Raw genomic sequence first — 21,741 nt, forward strand, 5'->3', positions numbered from 1 at the left:
CACCCTGTGTCCTTGAAAACCCAGGTGTTGACTGTCTACTGTCCGTACCTAATTTTTCACCTTAGGCCTCAAAGATGCTTGGGTGCAGGGCAGCTCTCAGAATCCACCAGAAGCCTGGAGAGCCTCCATCTGGCCACTGCCAGCACCCAGCTTTATAATGTCCCTGTGAGATGGCCCCTTCACCCACCCAGCCATCCCTGCATGGCCCGTTTCTTCAGCTCATCCAGCCTTCACTCAGGTGTCCAGGGGTGCCTCCTCAGCCCAACCTATTTGAAGTAACACCCCTTCCCTACCCCTTTCACTACTTTGATTTTTGTCTACCTGCCCCAGAACATCAGCTCCAGGAGGAAGGGGACTTTGGGTAACCAGATGGCAAATGTCTGCTGCAGCATGATCACAGATCTTGGTAGGAAATCACCATCACAGAGTGAATGGAAGCGAATCACCTCAAAGAGGGTGCTGTTGACAGCGATACGTTTAGCAACAGTTTCCAAACTTCCTGGCTATGGGCTAGGGCTGTTTGGGGCGATAAACCTCTCTCTGCCACCATCTTTTCACCTACCCTACGTCAGGATGGATGAAAGCATGACCTCGCTTTTCAGGGTGCCCGTGTCTTTCTGTTCAGAGGGCCCTGGGAGCAGGCCCTGCAGTGCAGTGGGTTGGGCTGTTGGAGACCTGAGGGCTAGGGGGAGGGAGGGGGGTAAATGTGGTTCTGTTCTAAGTGCAGGGCCCTGCCTTATGCGTGTCTCCCTCGGTCCCTGGGTGGTGGCTGCTGTGTGGAGGATGGACTGAGGTGGGGGCGACGCCTGAGGAGCAGGCCCTGCCGCCTCCTGGGGAAAGGCTGCATGGTTGAGGCCTTCCCCTGCTGGCTTCATCCTTGGCATGGCAGCAGGAGCACACAGAGTGGGGGCCCCACCCCGTCGCCCCTGCCCCCGAGCCCAGAACCTGGCCTGTGATGGGTCCTCAGGACACCTTTTGTCCAGGAACCCAGGGGCCAATGACAACCTTCACAGGCATCTGCTGAGAAGACATGGGCCAGCGCTGGATTTGTCCAGCTCTCCCAAGCTTGGTCCAAGGGCTCAGGAGTGGACCCATCCCTGCCCCGAAAGATCCATTTTAAAAATCAGTGACCCTGTACTTTTACTCTCTTTGCACTTGGTTAAGACTTTATCCCTGATTTTATTTGATCAGTAAGGCAGGGACTGCCATCATTCCCCATTTTATAGACAGGGGACAGACGGCCCCATGGCTCCGTGTCGTGTCCAAGGGATGGGCCGGCACCTCTTGGACCAGGCTTACCACCAGGGCCCTTCTCTGAAGCCCCAGTCTGACCGGCCTGCTGCTGGGAATCCCCCTCTGCCCCCACACTAACCTCAGCTGGGGCTGAGCCAGGGCGCGTCGGACAGTCAGGGCGACCCAGCCAGGGCGACCGTCGGCCCTGCTCCTATGGGGCAGCAGGGACGGACGTCAGCAGGGTGGGGCGGGCACCCGAGTGGTATGCCCCGCCCTGCCCCGCCTGCCTGCCCTGGTGGCCGTCTGGGGGCGACAAGTCCTGAGAGAACCAGACGGAAGCGCGCTGGGACTGACACGTGGACTTGGGCGGTGCTGCCCGGGTGGGTCAGCCTGGGCTGGGAGGCAGCCCCGGGACACAGCTGTGCCCACGCCGTCCGAGCACCCCAAGCCCGATGCAGCCACCCCCAGACGAGGCCCGCAGGGACATGGCCGGGGACACCCAGTGGTCCAGGTGTGGCGGGGGTGAGGGGGGGAGGGGAGGGGTGGGGAGATGGGGCCGTGGGGAGGGAGCTGAGATACTGCCATGTGGGACGATGCTAGGTGGGGAGGGCTGAGCTGGGCGGGCTCCTGTGGCTGTGGGGCCCTCTGTGTTCCTTGTGGGAGGTGGAAGGAAGTGAGTGCCCTGTCCTTCCTCCCTGCCATGAGATTCCAGGAACGGACCTGGCAAGTACCCTATCCCAGCCAGTGTTCCTGGGGCTCTTCCAGGCAGGGCTATGTTCCCCAGGCCAGGGGCATTGTCCTGGACAGTCAGGAGGCATACCCCCCGCCAGGTGGAACCACCCTGTGTATGCATGACCCTGACAAGCAGGCGCCAGGACAGTCAGGAGGCCAGGTAGGGGGCACGGGCTGGAGCCTGCAGCTGGACAGGGGTGGGGGGGGGGTCCTGCCACCATGTGCCAGCTGTGTGCTGAGGACAAGCTCCCCGCTGGCTTCAGCTCTCAGAGCATTTGGTGGTGGGGAGAAGCAGGGCCTGGGCAGGTTGCCTGGCCACCAGCACTGCTGCCTGTAGGAGGCTCCCCGGGCAGGTGACGCCTCAGAAACCGGGCGAGATGGTGACCGCGGGCCATTGGTCAGCTGGGGAGGGCCTCTGCCAGGGAGCTCCTGAGAGCAGCCCCCACACTGCTGAACCCCTTGGCTCTGGGTCTTGGGCTGAGGCCTTAAGTGGCTGGACCCTGGGCCTAGACTCAGGCCCTGTGGGTTCCAGAGCAGTCTCCTGCCTGCACTGAGTCCCCAGGGTACCTACCCTGAGCATGGCAAGGTAATGGCACCTTCTGGCCCCACCAGTTCCCAGCTGTATGAGGGCTGAGGACCCTAGAAGTGCTGGGAAGAGTTGCAGGAAGGCCCAAAGGGGCAGTGCCACCATCGGATGTTGGCACCCAGATGAAGGGAGCGCTGGCTGCATGGGAAAAGCTGGCAGCCCAGATCACAGCCCTGTCAGGCGCCAATTAGAGGGGAGGGCTGCCCTCAGCGGGCCCTGCCCCTTGCTCTCTTCCTCTTCCCCCACCCACGTTCATCCAGGCCTGCCGGGCAAGGCCAGCTCCCCAGGGCTTCAGGGCCTCCTCACTGGCGGCTGGGTTTGAGTGGCTCCGCCTTCACTACTCCCTCCCAGGCTCGATGTTTAAAAAGGAGCCCTTGCCACAGCTCTTACAACTTCCTTTGCAGGCCCTTATTGGGTAGCGCCAAAGATTCTGGAGGGGCCTGTGGGTCAAGGCTGCCACACGCACGCCTTTTCCTAGCCCTCCCTCCTGCAGCCACATCACGAAGGCTGGGCCAGGCGAGAACAGAGCTGGAGGGCGGCACCCACACTCTCCGGTTCGCTGCTCTCCTGGCCTGGCCCCGGACAGTTCCCTTTTCTGAATGGAGGGGCCGTGTGACCACCTGTTTGCTCAGCCGTGGATGCTGCTTCTGCACAGGGGCCGTTTGCTCTAGAAAGTTCACAGGAAGCAGGCTGCTGGGCTCAGGGAGTGCAGAGTGGTGGGAGGAAGCTGTTGAAGCTGCCCAAAGCTTTCCGGTTCTTGGCACACCCCCTGTCCCCCGCGCCCCCAGCAGGATGGAGGATTCCCAGCCTGGGGTCCTAGTCAGCCCTCAGGTAGCCGACTGTCTGGGCCATCCTCTCCAGCCTGACATCCTTGTCTCCCCAGCGGCTGTGGAGGGTGCCCCTGTGCCCACCTGGCCAGCACCACCTGCCCAGCTCAGAGAAGGGGCTATGGCTGCCGCCTGCCGCGTAGGGCAGATTGCTTGCCTGGAAGGGCTGTTCTTGACTTCCTCCTTCCAAGGAGGCCCGGGAGTGGCTCTGTGTTCTCATTACTGTGCTGGCCACGATGGGGGTGAGGATCAGTGCAACTGAGCTTTCTGCTGTTTCTAGCTAGTGGCCAGGCAGTGCGGGGCAGGTGCCACCTGGACACAGGTCCCCCACCTCCCCCCTTTCTTTTTCAAGACAGAGTCTCTCTCTGTTGCCCAGGCTAGAGTGCAGTGGTGCAATCTCGGCTCACTGCAACCTCGACCTCCTGGGCTCAAGTGATCCTCCTACTTCAGCCTCCCAGCTGGGACCACAGGTGCACACCACCACACTCAGCTAATTGTTGTTGTTTTTTTTCTTTTTTTTTTGAGATGGAGTCTTGCTAGATGGAGTCTCACTCTGTCGCCCAGGCTGGAGTTCAGTAGTTTGATCTCGGTTCACTGCAACCTCTGCCTCCCAGGTTCAAGCGATTCTCCTGCCTCAGCCTCCCAAGTAGCTGGGATTACAGGCACCCGCCACTACGCCTGGCTAATTTTTACATTTTTAGTAGAGATGGGGTTTTACCATGTGGGCGAGGCTGGTCTCGAACTCCTGACCTTGTGATCCTCCCGCCTCGGCCTCCCCAAATGCTGGGATTACAGGCGTGAGCCACCACGCCCGGCCCTGGCTAATTTTTAAAGTTTTTTTTTTTTTTTTTTTTGTAGAGTTGAGGATGTCCCCATGTTTCCCAGGCTGCTCTTGAACTCTTGGGCTCAAGTGATCTGCCCACCTCGGCCTCCTAAAGTGCTAGGATTACAGGCATAAGCCACCGTACCTGGCTCTAAAGCTCCTTTTTAAAGGCACCTTTGGACTGTGTGGCTTTTAGTGGAAAGTTAAGCGTGGGGGCCCCCATGTCCCTTCTGCAAGCCTCGTGTGTTAAGTCAATGAAAACTGTTTACAGAGAGCCTGGGGCTAGGTAAGCAACAGGGCTGCGGGTATCAACCACGCCAGGACAGGGCGTGGAGGCCAGGGCTGTACTGGGTTAGGCAGGCTGGCAGTGAGGACTGTGTCCTTCTGTGGTAACCCAGGGAGCAGCCAGATATGGGGCAAGCCAGTTGTCCCCAGAGTGGAACCTGGCTGCAAATGACGCTGGCGAAACCACACTCACTGCCAAGATCCAGGACAGACAGCACTTCCTCCCACACAACTTTCTCCAAACTCCAGGGGGTTAATGGTTGGCCCTGCTGTGGGGAGGGGCTGGAGCCAGGATAGCCTCTGGCAGAGCGGGAGGTGTGAGAGGACGCAGCTCTGGGCTTCTGGAGCTACCTGTTCTTGCCTCTGAGATCTCGCCCGGCCTCCCTCACCAGGATTGGGAGTGTGAGCTGGCCGGCCTGGCTCTGTGACCTCGGGCATGGTCAGTGCCCGACTTGGTCTTTTCTCCCGTGGGAAGCGTCTAGGCGCAGACTTGCAGAGAGTGCCAAGAAGGCCGGATACCTGCCCCTCTGTCCACAGCACACCGTCATCCACTCACTCATCTGTGGCAGGTTCTTGGGAGCACACCCCCGGGGTGCAGCCAGCTCCCCGCAGGGGCAGACAGGACCTTTTGGGAAGGGTGGGGTGAGACTCTCCAGTGTCCGACTCCTCTGCCACCCATCTCCTGGTCACCCTCTCCCCTGTTCTCTTTGAGGGGAACAAGCAGGGCCCGGCCCAGGCACCTTTTGTGGGGATGAGTCGTTGCTGTGACCTGCCCGAGTGCTGGCCACTCAGTTGCTCCCAGGAGCCACTGTGCCTCCTTTCTGGCTGCCTGTGTTCTCCCAGGGGTCAGCAGATGGGTGCGATTAGGTGTTTGAATGCTTGCCAAGTTGCCCTCCATCAAAGCTGTCCCCATTCACAGTCCATGTCCCCCAGCCCTGAGGGAGGTCTCTGAGTGACGAACTCGAAGCAGCAGGGCCGTGCGGCCTCCCCAGGGCCTGACCATCTCCTGTCCCGCAGGCCTGAGTGCCAGGCGTGGACGGGGACACTGCTGCTGGGCACATGCCTTCTGTACTGCGCCCGCTCCAGCATGCCCATCTGCACCGTCTCCATGAGCCAGGACTTCGGCTGGAACAAGAAGGAGGCCGGCATCGTGCTCAGCAGCTTCTTCTGGGGCTACTGCCTGACGCAGGTTGTGGGCGGCCACCTCGGGGATCGGTAACTGCCCATCTTCCCCATCTCCAGGCTGGTGGGGGCCGCCCCACTGGGGCCTCCAGGGGCGAGTGGGCCGGCTGTGCTGCTGCACACAGAGGATGCAACTCCTGGGGAAGGAGCTTGGTGGATAAATCTGGGCAGAAGACTCCCCCAGAGGAAGATGGGAGCTGGGAGGGGAGAGGCCAGGCTTGGCAAGGCCCCAGGGCCCTGCAGGCAGAGGAGGCAGGCCGCTCCCCTGGAGTACCTGGTCTCCTCATGAGGCAGCTCTGGGGTCATGAGCAGGCCCTGTAGAGGCAGACAGGCCAGGCCCAGCTCTGAGCACCCACTCAAGGGCTGCCCTGAGTCAGGGTGGTGCCCCTTGGTCCTGCACAGCCACATCCTCACCTCCCTCTGTCTTCCCTCCAGGATTGGGGGTGAGAAGGTCATCCTGCTGTCAGCCTCTGCCTGGGGCTCCATCACGGCCGTCACCCCACTGCTCGCCCACCTGAGCAGTGCCCACCTGGCCTTCATGACCTTCTCACGCATCCTCATGGGCTTGCTCCAAGGTAAGGGGAGCTCAGGCGGCTCCCTCACGCTCTCTGGCACCAGGTGGGGAGACAAGGGGAGTGTGCACGGATGTGTGTGCAGGTGCACGCGTGCATGCAGGTGGTGTACAAGTCTGTGTGTATAGGCATGCCCGCGTGCATGCATACACCTGTGTGTGTGCGTGTGCAAGTGCATATGTCCCTGCAGACACGTGTATGCAAGCAGTGTGTATGTATGTTTGTGCTTGTGCATGTGTGTACGTATGTGTGCATGCACACGTGTGAGCATGCACTTGTGCATGCAGGTGGTATGCATGCGTGTGCATGCCTGTATGCATGTGTATGTGTGTGTGCGTTCCTGTATCCATGTGTATGTGCGTATGCGTGCCCATATGCGTGTGTACGTGCGTGAGCATGCCCATATGAGGGTGTACGTGTGGCCATGCATGTGCCTTCTGTAGGTGCACACTCTGCAGTGATACACAGGATCACAGGGGGCACCTGTGTAGTGAACTTGCCCCTGCCCCTGAATTTTGTCACCAAACACCTTAGTTCAGTGGTGGATTCCAGCTGCAAGGGACCCGCTGTGGGACTCTCGGTTTTGTGCATTTTGGTCACACGTATGCTGATGATGCCTCTGATACTAGGGCCTTGGAGCGCCTTAACTGTCAGGAGAACAAGGTGGGTGGGGGGGCCAAGGGGGCTTTGAGGGGCCCCTACTTGGCTGGGGTCCCGTGGAGAAACAGCCAGGCCTCCAGCCTGCAGGGACCTGCTGGCCCCAACCCAGCCTGCCTGGCCACCCCACCCATCAGCAGTTCCCAGCCTGGGCCACTCCTCCCCCAGTGTCCTGGGCCATCCAGACCCCCCACTCAGGACTCCCCCTACCTTCCTGAGCCGGCATCAGGTTCAGAGCGCTGGCCATGGCTCCCCTAGAACCTCTGCCCTCCCTCTCCTCCAAGTCCAGAGACTTTGGGGAGTTCACTCCCAGGCCTCGTTGTCCTCCCTCTCCACACCCTCACTCCCCAAGGTTATGGCCTGGAAGGTGCTGCCTGGGACTGTCTCCATAACAGAGGAAGGGGGTCTGCCCAGGAGAGAGGCCACTCTCATGGTCATGGGGTGTCACATGAGAACAAGGGCCCCGTGCATGGCCCACCCTCAGAAGAGGGTGCAGCGAGTGCAACTGAGGACTTAGGATTGTGTGTTTACTGTGAGGCCCCATCCCAGAGCCAGCCCCTCCAGCACCACTGCCTCCCCAGGCACTGCCCAGGCCCCACTGCAGGAGCTGGAGGAGGAGGGGAGGAATGAACGAATCGGCAACCACCTGGAGGGGAGGACAGGCCTGGCGGGGGGTGGGGGCCCTCATCTTTGTTTACTGGAGGGTCTTCGGGGTGAGGGAGGAGGGTCCCAAGGCTGAAGCTGTGAGGAAAACAGTGGCGCTGCCTCGGACTGGGCTGACCAATGCCTCCAAGTGTCGCTGAGAAGACCCTCTGCCCTGGGGCAGGCGGCTGTCCTCGTGGGCAGCTCTGGGGACCCAGCAGGCAGCCAGACCCCGTAGGCTCGCTGCCAGCTCCAGCTGCGCTTCCTCTGTGGGGCCCAGCTTGTTGTGCTACGATGACTTGACACCTGAGGCACATTCTGTTTTCTAGAAAGCTTCAAAGTCTGGCACGTCTCAATGTCAGATGTCATCCTGTGCCCACGAGCCTACTCTGGGGGTCTGGGGGGCAGCAATGGCGGCTGCGTGGTAACAGTGGGCACCACCTGCGGCTGGCTTTGCCATGTTTGTGCACGCTGTCTTCGGACAGAGCAGAGACGCCGAGTGTCCCAAGACCTGTGGCTCTTGCTGCGGGGCATCGGACTTCTGGAGGGAGCCCCAGGAGCTCCGCCAGGCGGCCCCCAGCCTCCCTCGAGGGAGCGAGGGAACGGGCCCTGCCTCTGAGCCGTGAGCCTATGAGTGAGCGCTCTGCGGTTAAAAGTTACAGGCGCTGGCCAGGCAGGCGCTTCCTGTGTGTGGCCGTCTGTTTGACGATGCCCCCCTGCAGGGTAGCATCAGCGCCCTGTAGACACGGCCCGTGGGTTTGGGGGACAAGCTCCTGTTGTCACCGTGGCTCTGTGGTGCCTCCCCTCGCAGAGTCCCTCCAGGTCAGGCTCAGAGCCCTCTGGATGTGGAGCTGCATTGGGTGGTAAGGTGGTTTCCAAACTTCTGAAGCGGCTGAGAACACTTGGTCCAAAAGAAATCCTGGGAGGAAGCTCAGTTTATAAAACAGGGAAGGGCAGCTTTCCTGGGGGAAGTATGTGTCTGTGCACGCATGCGGCAGGTTTCTGTGCACGCAGGTGTGCATCTTCATGCGTATGCGTGTATCTGCATCAGTGTGAGCACAATGCAGCACTGCCAAGAAGTGTGCCGGTGGACACCTGCGTGTGCAGGCGCGTGTGTGTGTGTGTTGGTGCGAGGACTCTGTAGAGCACAGCTGGAGGCCGGTGGTGAGAGTGTGCACATGTGCGTGTGTGTGTTCGTGGGGTGGGAGGGCTAGCTTGGAAGCAGGGGTGTTTCCCTCAGCCGTGCGGGTGGCACGACCCTGAGCGAGCCTCGCCCAAAAGGAGTCTGTTTCCTCAGTGGCACCAAAAGCCCTGCCCTGCTGGTCCCTCAGGTGGGGAGGTGAGCTAGAGGGACAGGTGGACGTCCTCTGGAATCACAGCCCAAACCTGAGCAGATGGGCCGGGAGGAGCCTCCCTGGATGGACCCTGAGAGACCCTCCCTCCACTTGTTGCAGGGGTTTACTTCCCTGCCCTGACCAGCCTGCTGTCGCAGAAGGTGCGGGAGAGTGAGCGAGCCTTCACCTACAGCATCGTGGGCGCCGGCTCCCAGTTTGGGTAAGTTCTGGCCTAAGACGGGGCCCAGGAGAGGCCACCAGGTGAGCCCCTTGCCGAGTGGCGCCTGGTCTGCGTGGGGGATGGGCCACATGGGCTTGCAGGGCCACCATGGTGAGGTGGGTCCCGCAGGCGCCTTTTGGGCTCTGTAGCCCGAGGCTGTGCTCTGCAGGTACCAGCCCCGGGCACCGCACTTGCTTTGTGCATATTTCTGCCTTTCTGGAGTGGCTGGCAGGTGATGAGGCTGGGACTTGGGGACATGGGTTTGAGGAGTGGCCACATCATCTCATTTTCTTTCATCTGTGCTAACGATGCCAGATGCCCGTCCCCACCATCCGCTGGCCCCCACCCTCGACAGGAGAGTCTGTGAGCGCAGGAGCGTCTGGGCCAGGGTGGGCCTATCAGCTGGCTGGAGGGCGGCTTGTCCTCAGGGTGGGCCTATCAGCTGGCTGGAGGGCGGCTTGTCCTCAGGGTGGGCCTATCAGCTGGCTGGAGGGCGGCTTGTCCTCAGGGTGGGCCTATCAGCTGGCTGGAGGGCGGCTTGTCCTCAGGGTGGGCCTATCAGCTGGCTGGAGGGCGGCTTGTCCTCAGGGTGGGCCTATCAGCTGGCTGGAGGACGGCTTGTCCTCATCCACGATGCGGCAACCCCGTGCCCCTCAGTCCTCCCTCCCTGCGCCCGCTCCTTGGGGAGCTCCAGACCCTCTAGCGATGCTGGCGGCCTGGATCGAGGCCAGGCCAGGGGTGGGAGGCCTTCCCGATGGTTGTAGCAGGGTGGATAGGTGCAGGAGCTGACCGGGGCTTCCCAATCGCTGGGCTCAGGCCCTCGTGTTACTGTTGCTGAGGTTCAGAGGGGCGGAGGCGGCCCCTGTAGGTGGGGCCGGGAGCAGGCCCAGGCAGGCCTAGAGTGACCAGATTCATCAAATAAAAACAGACTGCCCAGAGGAATGTGAATTTCAGATAAACCGGAGGGGATATACTTCTACTAAAGAATGAATCCTCACTTCTCCGAAACCCGGTTTCATTGAGTGTCCTGCGGTTTTTCTGCACCGAGGTGGGGAGCAGAGACAGGGTCAATTGTGGGCTGGGCTGGGCAGGAAGAGTGCTACCCCAGCCTGCCCTGGTGCCCAAGGCCAAGTCCTGCTACCCCAGGAGCTATGTCCACCCCGCAGAGGCTCCGCGGGAGGAAGGAGGCCCCATCTGGATGCCAGGCCCCGCTTTGGGGCTCTCTCTCTTCCTCCTTTTGCCATGATGTTAACTATTCCCCCTGGTGCCAGTGGAGGGGCCTCAGCAGCAGATGGGGGCTGGGCTGCCAGCCAGGTTGCACCCAGAAGGGAGCCTCTGAGGGGCTATTTGGGACAATGAAGTCATGGGGACGGGATGGGGGTTGTTGGATTTGGCCATCATGGTATTTTTGCATCCAGAAGTCTTTTTGAATTTTATCCTCAATGATGTTTGAAGCACAAAAACCGTGCGGAGTTTCACTGTAGTATATGCTCATCACCGTCTCCTCCTCGGTGCCGTTTCTAGTAGAAAAGGATCCACATGACAAATTGTAGGCCAATTGGAAGGCCTAGAAGCAAGATGTGAAAAACAATGTGAGTTCCACAGCAGCCGCCCGACTGGGACACATGCGTGGCTGGTCCCAAGTTCGCCCCAGCCCTGTGTGTCCGGAGTCTCCCCTGAGTACCCGAAGTCCTTAACAAAACAGGCCAGGGCGGTGGCTTCTGAGCTGCTCCTCTGGAGGCGATGAAAACACCCTCTTCTCCAGGGGCTCAGCCTGCACCAGGGTGGGGTTTCTGAGAGGCCTCTCCTCACCCGAGGGGTGCCGCTGAGGGGCCTGGCCACACTCCCCCTGTCTTTGCAGGACGCTGCTGACCGGGGCCGTGGGCTCCCTGCTCCTGGAATGGTATGGCTGGCAGAGCATCTTCTATTTCTCCGGCGGCCTCACCTTGCTTTGGGTGTGGTACGTGTACAGGTACCTGCTGAGTGAAAAAGGTAACGCAGGCCGGGCGGGCTAGTCCCGGGCGCCCACAGCTGCCCAGTGCCTCCTCCCCTGGTGGCAGCCGCTGAGCAGCCTGGAGCAGGAGCCCGGAGACGATGGCTTTGACCTCCCAAAGAATCCGCCAGTGAGGAAAAGCGCTCGGGTGCTGAGCTGTCAGCGGCTCCGCCACTCAATTGGATCTGGAAGGTTCCATCTAGGGCTAAGGCAGACACCCAGGAAGACCTGCTGGGCACAGGTCAAGGCAGGGTGCAGGAGCAGCCGAGTCTTTGGGTGGCCAGGGGGCTCTGGAGGAGGCCGTGTGGAGGGTCGTTCAGAACGCAGTTCTCAAAGGTGATGCTGCCTGTTAGGTGTCTGGTAGAGGAGGCCATGGGAGGCTGGCGCCCATGTGCAACCTGAGGCATGGACGAGGCCTGCTGACCCCTCTGGAACCACCCCCAAATCCCCAATCCTTTGGCAATGGGTGGCGCCTCCCGCCCTGATAGCCATCACTTTGAAACCATTGCTCCCTCAGATCTCATCCTGGCCTTGGGTGTCCTGGCCCAAAGCCGACCGGTGTCCAGGTACAGCAGAGTCCCCTGGAGACGGCTCTTCCGGAAGCCTGCTGTCTGGTGAGCTGGGACCTGTGCCACCCCTTGGAGCAGTGGCAGGGCCGGTGACCATGGGGGTGTGAACCTGGCCGGACCTGACAGCCCTTGAGCCAGCAGGGCCTAGGGCTCAGAGAAGTGGAACTCTGGCCCCCAGGGGAGGCCTCTCGGGGTGGGTCCCACAGGCCCGGCCAGCTTGTGCGGCACCAGAGTCACGGTCCACCATTGGGCCCCGCAGGGCAGCCGTCATCTCCCAGCTCTCTGCAGCCTGCTCCTTCTTCGTCCTCCTCTCCTGGCTGCCCACCTTCTTCGAGGAGACCTTCCCTGACGCCAAGGTGAGCTGGGGGCTCCCGCAGGGTGAAGGAGCGCCCAGAAGGCACGAGGCTTGAGCTGCACCAGGCACTGTGGGTCCTTGGCCTGCAGATGGTGGAACTCTCGGCTCCTCCTGGACTCTGAGGGTCCTGGCACTTCCAGGCTCTTCCTCTGGAGAGGACCCCGTCCATGCTCGTGGCAGGTTTCTGTGTTTGAGGCTGGAAATGATGTGGGCGCTCGGTGTCTACCTGCTGCGGCTGCAGCCCTCCCAGCCCTCATCGTGACCTGCTGGCCCACAGAACCCGACTTCAGAGCCTGAGGAGGCCGGTGCAGAAGCCGGGATGTGGACAGAGGGGTCACCTGCGGTCAGCATGGTTCCTTCTCTGAGGCTGTCTTGCTGCCCCGCCGGGTGGTGGTCAAGAGCTGCACATTCTCAGGAGCAGGGCTGGCCCTGCCGGAGAGCTTTCCTGGGCAGTGATGGGCACGGGGGCGCTGTCCAGCTTGAGTATCCTCTTCCAGATGGCCAGGTGCTGGCCCTGGCCCCCTCTGAGGCCACACTCCCCCCTGCAGGGCTGGATCTTCAACGTGGTGCCTTGGTTGGTGGCGATTCCGGCCAGTCTATTCAGTGGGTTTCTCTCTGATCATCTCATCAATCAGGGTGAGCCCCAGGGAGGGAACCGGGGCTGGAAGCCACACCCTGGTTCACCTCGCTTTCGAGGGGCAGGATGCTCCCCTCCTGGGGGTGCAGCTTCAGCACACGGAGAGCTGGGACAGAGAGGCACTTCTTTCCAGGCTCGGCCTCCTCCTTAAAGGGTGGGGTTAGACTGTGGTGGAGGGTCTGGTCTCATGGTGACTGTGGAGCTCACCCCTGGGGGCTAGATGCAGCCCCTGACCCTCCAGGAAGGCGCCTGGAGGGGTCAGAGGTTATAAGCATCCTTGAACCTTTGGAAGAGCTTCTGTCTTTGTTCCATGTGCTCCAGACCCACTCTGGCATGAGCCCCGAGCAGGCTGCGTGTTTCTTCCCCTAGTGCAGTGTCCGCTGCACAGACACGTACAGGCGGATGCACACGCGTGCCCACATGCTCTCTCCACACATGTGTGCCTATTCTTAGAATGTTCGTGTTTTTCCTAATTGCAAAAGGAATACACACTCGTTGTGGAAAAGCTAGAAAATCTGGAGCAGCAGAGGAAGTGGGGCCACTCGCCTGTTTCCGCCTCTGTAACTGCTGTGTGGCTGTTCTGTGTTTCTGCCCAAACCCACGCCTTGGGGACCTTCCAAAGGCGCACGTGCAGCCTCGCGGCTGCACCACACATACGTGTGTGCACACGTTTTTGCCTGCAGCACGGGATAGCTGTCTTGAGCCCCAAGCCTCTTCCTCCCCTGCTGCCCCTCTGCAGCCATTCGGGATGGGACCCCCTCTGGGGTGTCAGCACGAAAGGGCTAACGGGAGCCCCTTCCTTGGCCTCCCCCTGTAGGTTACAGAGCCATCACGGTGCGGAAGCTCATGCAGGTAGGAGAATCATTCCGGTCGTTCTCTCTGGATATCCCTGCTTTGTTCAGGGTCTCCCAGGACCGCAGGGTTGTGTCCCCAAGTCACCTGATGTCTGGGACCAGGCAAATGCCAGGCCTCTCCATGTGTCCAGCACTGGGCCCAGAGGGGGCTGTTTAGACAGCTGTTGGGGGGCAGGCTGGGGTCAGCATCCTGTGCCCCTCTGGGCCCAGGCCTGAGCTTGCCCACGTCGAATAGGGCCTCTCCCTTGGAGCGGGGCTGATTCTTGCGGAGACTCCCCCCAGATCTCCTCTAGGGGTCCTGGTCTGAGAGAGGTTTTTGGTCGCAGCCGACCTGACCGTTGTGCAGTGCGCCCAGGGGGGCTTTCGGGCGGCTGAGTCAGGAGAGGGCCCAGCTGCAGGCGGGCTGGGTGCCTGCCCGTCACGGTGGCGCTTTCCTGCAGGGCATGGGCCTTGGCCTCTCCAGCGTCTTTGCTCTGTGCCTGGGCCACACCTCCAGCTTCTGTGAGTCTGTGGTCTTTGCATCAGCCTCCATTGGCCTCCAGACCTTCAACCACAGGTGAGGGCCGACCGCTCCATCCACCAGAGCACCGTGCTGCCCGCACGGCCCAGGCCCGCACATGTGAAGAGGGAGCTCTGTCCGCCTCTCTCAGTCTCTTCCTCACACTTCACCCCCTTCCCAAGCTGCTGGGCAGCGACTGCATTGAAGACCCAATAGTTCTTTAGGAACCAGCAGTTCACATCAGTGAGCAGCATGTGTGCGTGATTTGTGCACACACGCTTTCCCCACAGCCCTTTACTCTAAGGAGTCGCTTCCTGCACTGGGTCCTCCATGAACACGGGCAGCTGGGGCTTGGGTTGGCGGGTGTGCAGGGCTGCAGTGCTCTGGCCAGTGGGTGGTTGGGGCTCGGGTTGGCGTGGTGTGCAGGGCTGCAGTGTTTTGGCCAGTGGGTGGTTGGGGCTCGGGTTGGCGTGGTGTGCAGGGCTGCAGTGTTTTGGCCAGGGAGCAGGCCTGAGCGTCTCCCAGCCCCTCCCATGTCTCCACTAGACCTTCCCCGCTTCCCCTGTGACAACCCTGGGCCACCAGCTCGGTGGTGGCCAGGGCCACTCACCACCCTCTTTCCTCCCCACAGTGGCATTTCTGTTAACATCCAGGACTTGGCCCCGTCCTGCGCCGGCTTTCTGTTTGGTGAGGACCTTGCCCACCCCAGCTTTTCCCCTCCCTGGGCCTCCGGGTGGGTGAGCCATGGGAGATCCCAGAGGGCTTTTGCTGACCATTCATATTCTCTCTCGCTCTGGCCTGTTCACAGGTGTGGCCAACACAGCCGGGGCCTTGGCAGGTGAGGGGCGGGCCTCTGTGCCCAGGAGTTCCCCTGTCTGTGGGGTTTGAGCCCACCGAGGTGCTGCAGGGTGGGGGTGTGCCTCCCTTCAGAGGGGGTCCGGGTGTCAGAGGAGGGCACAGACCCCAGAGCAGGCCCAGGAGAGGAGGATGTGGTTGCCTTCCAGGTTCCACTAGACTTTGCTGACGGCAGGTGGCTCATGAGTCGCCATCTGCCCTGACTCACAGATATGTTCCCATCCTGGTAGCCCAGGGTCCCCGGGACACCGCCTGGCACCACTGAGTGCCATGGATGATGGGGGTCCTTCTTCAGCTCAGCCTCGCCTGGGCCGGCCTGTGGCTCCCATTTCCCCTTCAGCGGGACAAAGGGGACTTGTTACCAGGCCATTTTCTGGTTGGCCTCTGAGATCTCTGCCCCTCCAAGACCCTCCAAGTCTGAGCCTGACCCACAGCTGGGACACTGAATTCAGCCCTGGGAACCATGGGGGCTTCTATCAGGCGCTAGACCCCCAGCCCTTCCCCTGGCACTACCTTGGGAACCAGGGTGGGGTGTGGGGCCTGGGCTGCCTGGGAGCACTCAGCCCGCCTGGCCCTCTCTTGGGCAGGTGTCGTGGGTGTGTGTCTAGGCGGCTACTTGATCGAGACCACGGGCTCCTGGACTTGCCTGTTCAACTTTGTGGCCGTCATCAGCAACCTGGGGCTGTGCACCTTCCTGGTGTTTGGACAGGCTCAGAGGGTGGACCTGAGCTCTACCCATGAGGACCTCTAGCTCCCAACCCTACAGCCTCTCCAAGGACCCAGGCGCCAGCAGCCCCGGGACACAGGGGACTCAGTGTGTGGGACTTGGTCACTCCATGTCAGACACATGAGCAGAGAGGAACACAAACCACTGTGGAGCCTGAAGCTCCTTAAGAAGAGTCCACACCAGCTGGTGGGAGGGTGGGGTGGGCCTGGGTCCAGACCAGGCTCGCTGCTCTCTGGGCCTCAGTTTCCCTACCTGCCAGCGGGCTCGGCCCTGTCCTCCTCACAGGCTGGTGTGGCCGTCAGGGTGGGTGGGGTTATTGTTAGTAGGCGCAGCCTCATTCCCACCACGATCTTCCGCGTGGTTCCCGCCAAGCCTCCCACAGTGCCGTGGTTCCCGCCAAACCTCCCTCGGTCGCCGTGTTCTCCGCAAGCCTCCTGCAGCGCCCGCCGGCCAGTGTGAGGCTGGCACCAGGCTGCAGCCTCCCCAATCCCAGCCCACTTTGCTGTGTCTCTGGCGGGCTGTCCTCCTTAGTGGGAGCTGTCCTGTGCACTGTAGGTTGCTTAAAGGTATCCCTGGCCTCCGCCCACCCCTAGCCAGCAGCACCTACCCTCCCTCCTCCCAGTCAGACAACAGCCAGAAATGTCTCCAGACTCTGCCCAGCCTCCCCAGGTAGCCACCCTCGAGACATGACCTCAGAGTCTCTGTGTCTCCCAGCAGCCTGACAGAGACCCCCAGGGCAGTGGGTGGGTGGCGGGCTAGAGACCGTTGCCTGTTTCCGGGACCCTGGCGCCGCTCTCCCCTCCTGTGGATCCCTCCGCACTAACAGTGTTCTCAGTGGGCAGACGCCTGGGCACCCCTTGGGCCCTGCCCAGCATGGCCATGGCGCAGGCTCTCGAACCCGCATGGCTTTCCCAGGCCTGGTGATTCTGCTCTCCAGGGACGGTTGGCACCTTCCTCGGGGGCGGGCCCCACGCACCCCAGAACACACAGACCCACCTTTCTGGCGTTCTTTCTACCTCCCTTTTCGTTGCCTGAGGAGCTGGTGGTTTCATGAGTTAATGATACATCTTGCAAGGTGTACACATAGAGAAAAAAACCTAAAAATGTGGAAAAGCACGCCAAAGCCTTATTTAAATAATAACTATTAAACTATTCAAAAAGAAGACTGTTACTTTATTTAACACCTTTGTTTTTTAAGAATGAACACGTGTTAAAGACTTTCTGTAACTAATTCATGAGGAAACGAGTGACACGTTGGAATCAGGTCAAAGGAGAATCCCAGGAACGGACTCCTAGGCCGGGAGTGTTGAAATGAGCATGCCAGCAGAGCCAGGCTGGGTTTCGGGGTTCCTTTGCCGCCAGGGGTCCTGCCTGTCCACAGATGACAGCGACGTACCCTGCTATCAGCTGTCCACCCAGCTTTTCCAAGATGTGGGGCCCCCATGGAGTCAGACAGCCCAGGTATGCTTTGGAAAGACAAAGTGGAGTTTTGCACTGGAGCACAAATGTTCCCCTACAATCTCTCCAGTTTCGGTCAGCCCAACCCTGTGGCACCATGGGTACAGCCTAGAGCATCACCCCCACAGAGGTTTCGGGACGGCCCTGCTGGACTGCTGGATGCCGCTGGGGGTTCTTGGGGCAGGAGGGGCTTCCAGAAGCCTGGCAGTTGCTGTCTGGAGGCCAGGAAGCCAAGCCCAGGAAGCCCACCTGCGGCTGAATTCAGAGGTGGGGCCCGTGCGTTGTGAATGAATTGCTGTCTCTCTCCTCCTCATTTTGCACTAACTCTACCTAACATAAAATTTACCATTTTAGCCATTTGTAAGTGCACGGTTCTGTGGCATTAGGTACATTCGCGTTGTGCAGCCACCGCCACCCTCCGCCTTCAGAACTTTCTCATCTTCCCAGACCGAAGCTCTGTGCTCATTAAAGGCTAGCTCCCCGTTGCTCCCCCTAGCCCGGCAACCCCATTCCCGTTTGTGTCTCGACTGTAAGTGTGGCTGCTCTGGGACCAGTGCCAGTGGACGTACGCTGGGTTTGCCTGCGTCTGGCTTACTTCACTCAGCAGAGTGTTCTTCGGTTTTATCAGTTTTGTAGCAAGTGTCAGCATTTTTCTCATTTTTAAGGCTGAATAAAATATTGTGTGGATAAGCCATGTTTTCTATATCTGTTCACCCATTGATGGACCTATGAACACGAGTGTGCAATTAGCACCTTTTATTTTTATTTTATTTATTTTTTGGAGACAGAGGCTTGCTGTCTCCCCCAGGCTGGAGTGCAGTGGCTTGATCTGGGCTCACTGCAACCTCCACCTCTCGGGTTTAAGCGATTCTTCTGCCTCAGCCTCCCAAGTAGCTGGGATTACAGGTGGCTGCCACCACGCCCGGCTAATTTTTGTATTTTTAGTAGAGATGGGGTTTCACCATGTTGGCCAGGCTGGTCTCGAACTCCCGACCTCAGGTGATCCACCTGCCTCGGCCTCCCAAAGTAGTGGGATTGCAGGCATGAGCCACCACGCCCGGCCCCGGCCCTACTTTTTTTTTTTTCTTGGAGACAGGGTCTTGCTCCATCACCTAGGCTGGAATGCAGTGGCACAATCACAGATCACTGCAGCCTCAACTTCCCTGACTCCAGTTGATCCTCCCACCTCAGCCTCCCGAGCGGCTGGAACCACAGATGCACACCACCATGCCCAGCTCTCACTGTGTTGCCCAGGCTGGCCTTGAACTCCTGGGCTCAAGTGATCTGTCACCATGGCTTCCCAGAGTGTTGGGATTACAGGCATGAACCACGGAGCCCAACCAGTCAGCACCGTCTAAAATCCACAGCCAGCTGTAAAATCTCTGAGAGCAAGGAGGCAGCCCTTCCCAGGGAACTGGAGTGGAGAACCCAGAAGGGATACAGGACTAGGTGGGCAGTGCGGCCGCCCCTTGGGCTGCACAGTCCTGCAGGACCAACATTCCTAGGCCCTCTGGATTCTGTGGAGTTTCTGTCACTTCCTTGCAGAGTGGGGGCCGGGGAGGCCGTCATGTGGGATGTGGGGGCGCAGGCCCAGGCACGGCAGGCAGGCCCACCCCCTTCCCTCCCAGCAGCTTCTGGGTGCCACCTCCCGGGCCTTTCCTCAGGCGGATGTTGGAACCCGAGTCAGGGAGACTGTAGGTGGTCTGCTTGTTCTCCAGCTCCAGCAGAGGGGATGGCGGGGTCTGCATGTTGTTGTCTGCTGCAGACAGGCCCAGATGCCATCTGCACCCCGTGGGGCAGCTCTGCAGGATCGTGGTGCAGGAGCTGTGGGAGCCCAACCCCCTGGCCCCCCCAGTCTGGAATAAGATGCACTGCGGGATGGAGCTCCTCAGCCGCAGAGTGAGCGCTGATGGCAGAGCATGCTCGTCTATTCGCCCGTGTGCTGGCTCCTTCTTCTAGGAGCTGTTCGGCCATAGCTGCTGACTGCCTCTGCCAGGTCAGCTCCAGGCTTGGGTGGCAGTCCTGACACGGCTGGGGCGGAGGGGCCGGGACGTGGGCGGGAATGAGAGGGAACCTGCCTGGGAAGGCTGGGGAGGACCGTCCAGGCCCTGTGGTCATTTGTGGAGGAAGCGAGTGGCAGGGCCTGCTTGGGTGGATTGTGAGCCTGGAGGCCTCTATGCAGGCCAGCACAGACAGCCTCGGGCAGGAGACTCCCAGCCGCACACAGGCTCCTGGTCCTCCAGCTCGGTGCCCGCCCTCCTGGGACCTTGCTAGAAGGCAGAACGTGCTGTCAGTGCCACGTCAGACCCAGCTCCCAAAGCCCCCCCACCTCAGATCCTGATGCTGGCCCACGAGGAGCTCCCATTTCTGGGTCTGGATTTTCAGAACCCCCCCAACAAACCACTCTGCTGCTAGGTTGGAGCCCTGAGGGCAGCCGAAAGCCAGGAGGAGGCGGCAGGGCCCACGGCACCTCTCATCAGCGCCCTCATGCCCTGGAAGCAGGGGCTCTGGCCAGCTGGGGCTGTGTGTGGGAGCATCTGTGTCTGTGTATTTATGAGTTGTGTGACCCTGTGTTTGAATGTGTGTAGGAGTGTGTGTGTCTGTGTGTGTATTTGAGTTGTGTGACCCTGTGTTTGAATGTGTGTGGGAGTGTGTGTGTCTGTGTATTTATGAGTTGTGTGACCCTGTATGTGTGGAAGCATGTGTGTCTGTGTATGAGTTGTATGACCTTGTGTTTGAGTGTGTGGGAGCGTGTAGTGTCTGTGTGTTTATTTATGAGTTGTGTGACCCTGTGTTTGAGTGTGTGTGGGAGCATGTGTGTCTGTGTGTGTATTTATGAGTTGTGTGACTCTGTGTTTGAATGTGTGTGGGAGCATGTGTGTCTGTGTATTTGAGTTGTGTGACCCTGTGTTTGAGTGTGTGTGGGAGAATGTGTGTCTGTGTGTGTATGAGTTGTGTGACCCTGTGTTTGAGTGTGGGTGAGCATGCACGTGTGTGCACGCATCCGAGTGTGCATGTGCCTGAGTGTGCGAGTTGCCGCATGTGCGTGTGCGCGTGAATATGCATGTCTGTGTGTTCGTGACTGAGTGTGCACACAACCTCAGGACCTGGCCGTGGCGGTCATTCGCTGTCGGGCCGACAGAGGGTGCCGTTGGACAGGGCTGTGACGGCTCTCTGAGCTCCCAGCAAAGCTGTCTCCTGCTTGGGACTCAGCGTGGGGGAGGAGCCGGCCGCTCTGCTGTGAGAGAAGGGAACGGGTTGCAAGGGAGACCTACGAGGTGGAGGAACAGCGTGGGGGATGGCAGGGGGCAAAGTGACGTCCAGTTTGGGATGCGAGTAGGGAGAGTGTGAGGCCCAGGAGCGGGACGCGGGGGAGGGGGCCAGGCGTGGGCACCGCATCTTCTCAGGACTGGTGGGTGTGCCTCAGGGGCCTGATGCACGGAGGGCAAGAACCCTTTCACCATCCCGTCTGTCCCCAGCCTGGGTCACCACGGCGCGTCCTTCCCCCGGGTGCGTAGCGTGTCCTGCCTCCCCCTTAAAGGACAAGGGGCAGAATCCTGGCCCAGGGCAGAGCTCCAGGCTCTCCTCGCCGCCCCTCCCCATGGTCCAGCACGCCCCCATGCCCTTCCCCTCAAAGACCACAGGGCCCAGCAGGGCAGGGCCGGGCTGCAGTGTGGACAGACGGCTCGGGTAGGAGTTCTGTGGCGGGGGCTGCAGTCCCGGCCCCATCCAGGACAATCATCGTCTAAGGAGCGGCTCCGGGTCCGCGGGCCTAGGGAGGCTGGGCGAGGCACAGGGCTGTGGGCACAGGATCACTGAGGACACTGGCTCAGGAACACGGGCTGGGGCGGGGGTCACATGCGGGCGGTGCCAGCTCTGGTGGTCCGGGCGCTGCAGTGCCCACCGAGCTCTACGCTTGCTCTTTCCCACGGGACTTTGCATGAAGATTTCGAGTCCCTGTGACGGGGAGTCCTGTTGGAAATATTTACTATTGTGATGACCAGTCCAGAGAAGCTGGGAAACACAGAGGCCTGTGGAGGGGAAAACCAGTTTCCCGGCGTGCTGCAGTCGAGCCGTGGCTGCCCCTGCCAGCCTCGCAGCCCACAAGCCCTAGAGGCCCCATCCTGGTCACTTCCCGGCTTCTCCCCAAGCCCACTGCCCTGAGTCCTCCCGCCCCACACCCCGCATGTCCCTCCAGGGCTGGGGCTGTGCCTGCCCGAGCTCCCTGACCCCCAGGTCCTGTCCCCGGGCCCGGACCGCCCCACGCCAGCCTCCCCAGGGCTCTCCTACTCACCTCCCCTCCTGGTCACTGTAAGAGGCACTTATCTGTCATTTCTTTTCTTTTCTTTTCTTTTTGAGATGGAGTCTCACTCTGTCACCCAGGCTGGAGTACAGTGGTGCGATCTCGGCTCACTGCAAGCTCCACCTCTCTGGTTCCTGCCATTCTCCTGCCTCAGCCTCCCGAGTAGCTGGGACTACAGGCACCCGCCACCATGCCTGGCTAATTTTTTGTATTTTTAGTAGAGATGGGGTTTCACCATGTTAGCCAGGATGGCCTCAATCTCCCGACCTTGTGATCCACCCACCTCGGCCTCCCAAAGTGCTGGGATGACAGGCGTGAGCCACCGAGCCCAGCCTTTCTGTCATTTCTTTAAATCAGGATCTTTAATGGCCGCTTAATAGCCATCATTAGTATGTTAA

General features: G+C 60.4%; 1 protein-coding gene across 5 annotated transcripts; it reads left to right on the top strand.

Annotated features, from left to right (window-relative positions):
* The first annotated feature begins 698 nt into the window (after positions 1 to 698).
* SLC17A9 (solute carrier family 17 member 9) lies at positions 699 to 16,742 on the top strand. 5 transcript variants are annotated; one of them, XM_019017515.3, is made up of 14 exons: positions 699 to 1,744; positions 2,064 to 2,125; positions 5,504 to 5,701; positions 6,104 to 6,243; positions 8,994 to 9,093; positions 10,955 to 11,085; positions 11,604 to 11,700; positions 11,915 to 12,011; positions 12,559 to 12,646; positions 13,465 to 13,499; positions 13,942 to 14,057; positions 14,632 to 14,687; positions 14,809 to 14,838; positions 15,443 to 16,742. In XM_019017515.3, exons 2-14 carry the CDS (start codon positions 2,085 to 2,087, stop codon positions 15,604 to 15,606), a joined length of 1,293 nt encoding a protein of 430 aa, XP_018873060.2. In that variant the 5' UTR covers positions 699 to 1,744; positions 2,064 to 2,084; the 3' UTR covers positions 15,607 to 16,742. The 5 variants fall into 5 exon arrangements, with proteins under 5 accessions (XP_018873060.2, XP_004062554.2, XP_055228603.2 ...); XM_004062506.4 differs by lacking the exon at positions 2,064 to 2,125 and having other exon boundaries at positions 700 to 1,744; XM_055372623.2 differs by lacking the exon at positions 699 to 1,744 and having other exon boundaries at positions 1,782 to 2,125.
* Positions 16,743 to 21,741: the final 4,999 nt, after the last annotated feature.

This window comes from Gorilla gorilla, chromosome 21 (assembly GCF_029281585.2).
Source record: "Gorilla gorilla gorilla isolate KB3781 chromosome 21, NHGRI_mGorGor1-v2.1_pri, whole genome shotgun sequence".
In the NCBI taxonomy this organism is placed as follows: Eukaryota; Metazoa; Chordata; class Mammalia; order Primates; family Hominidae; genus Gorilla; species Gorilla gorilla.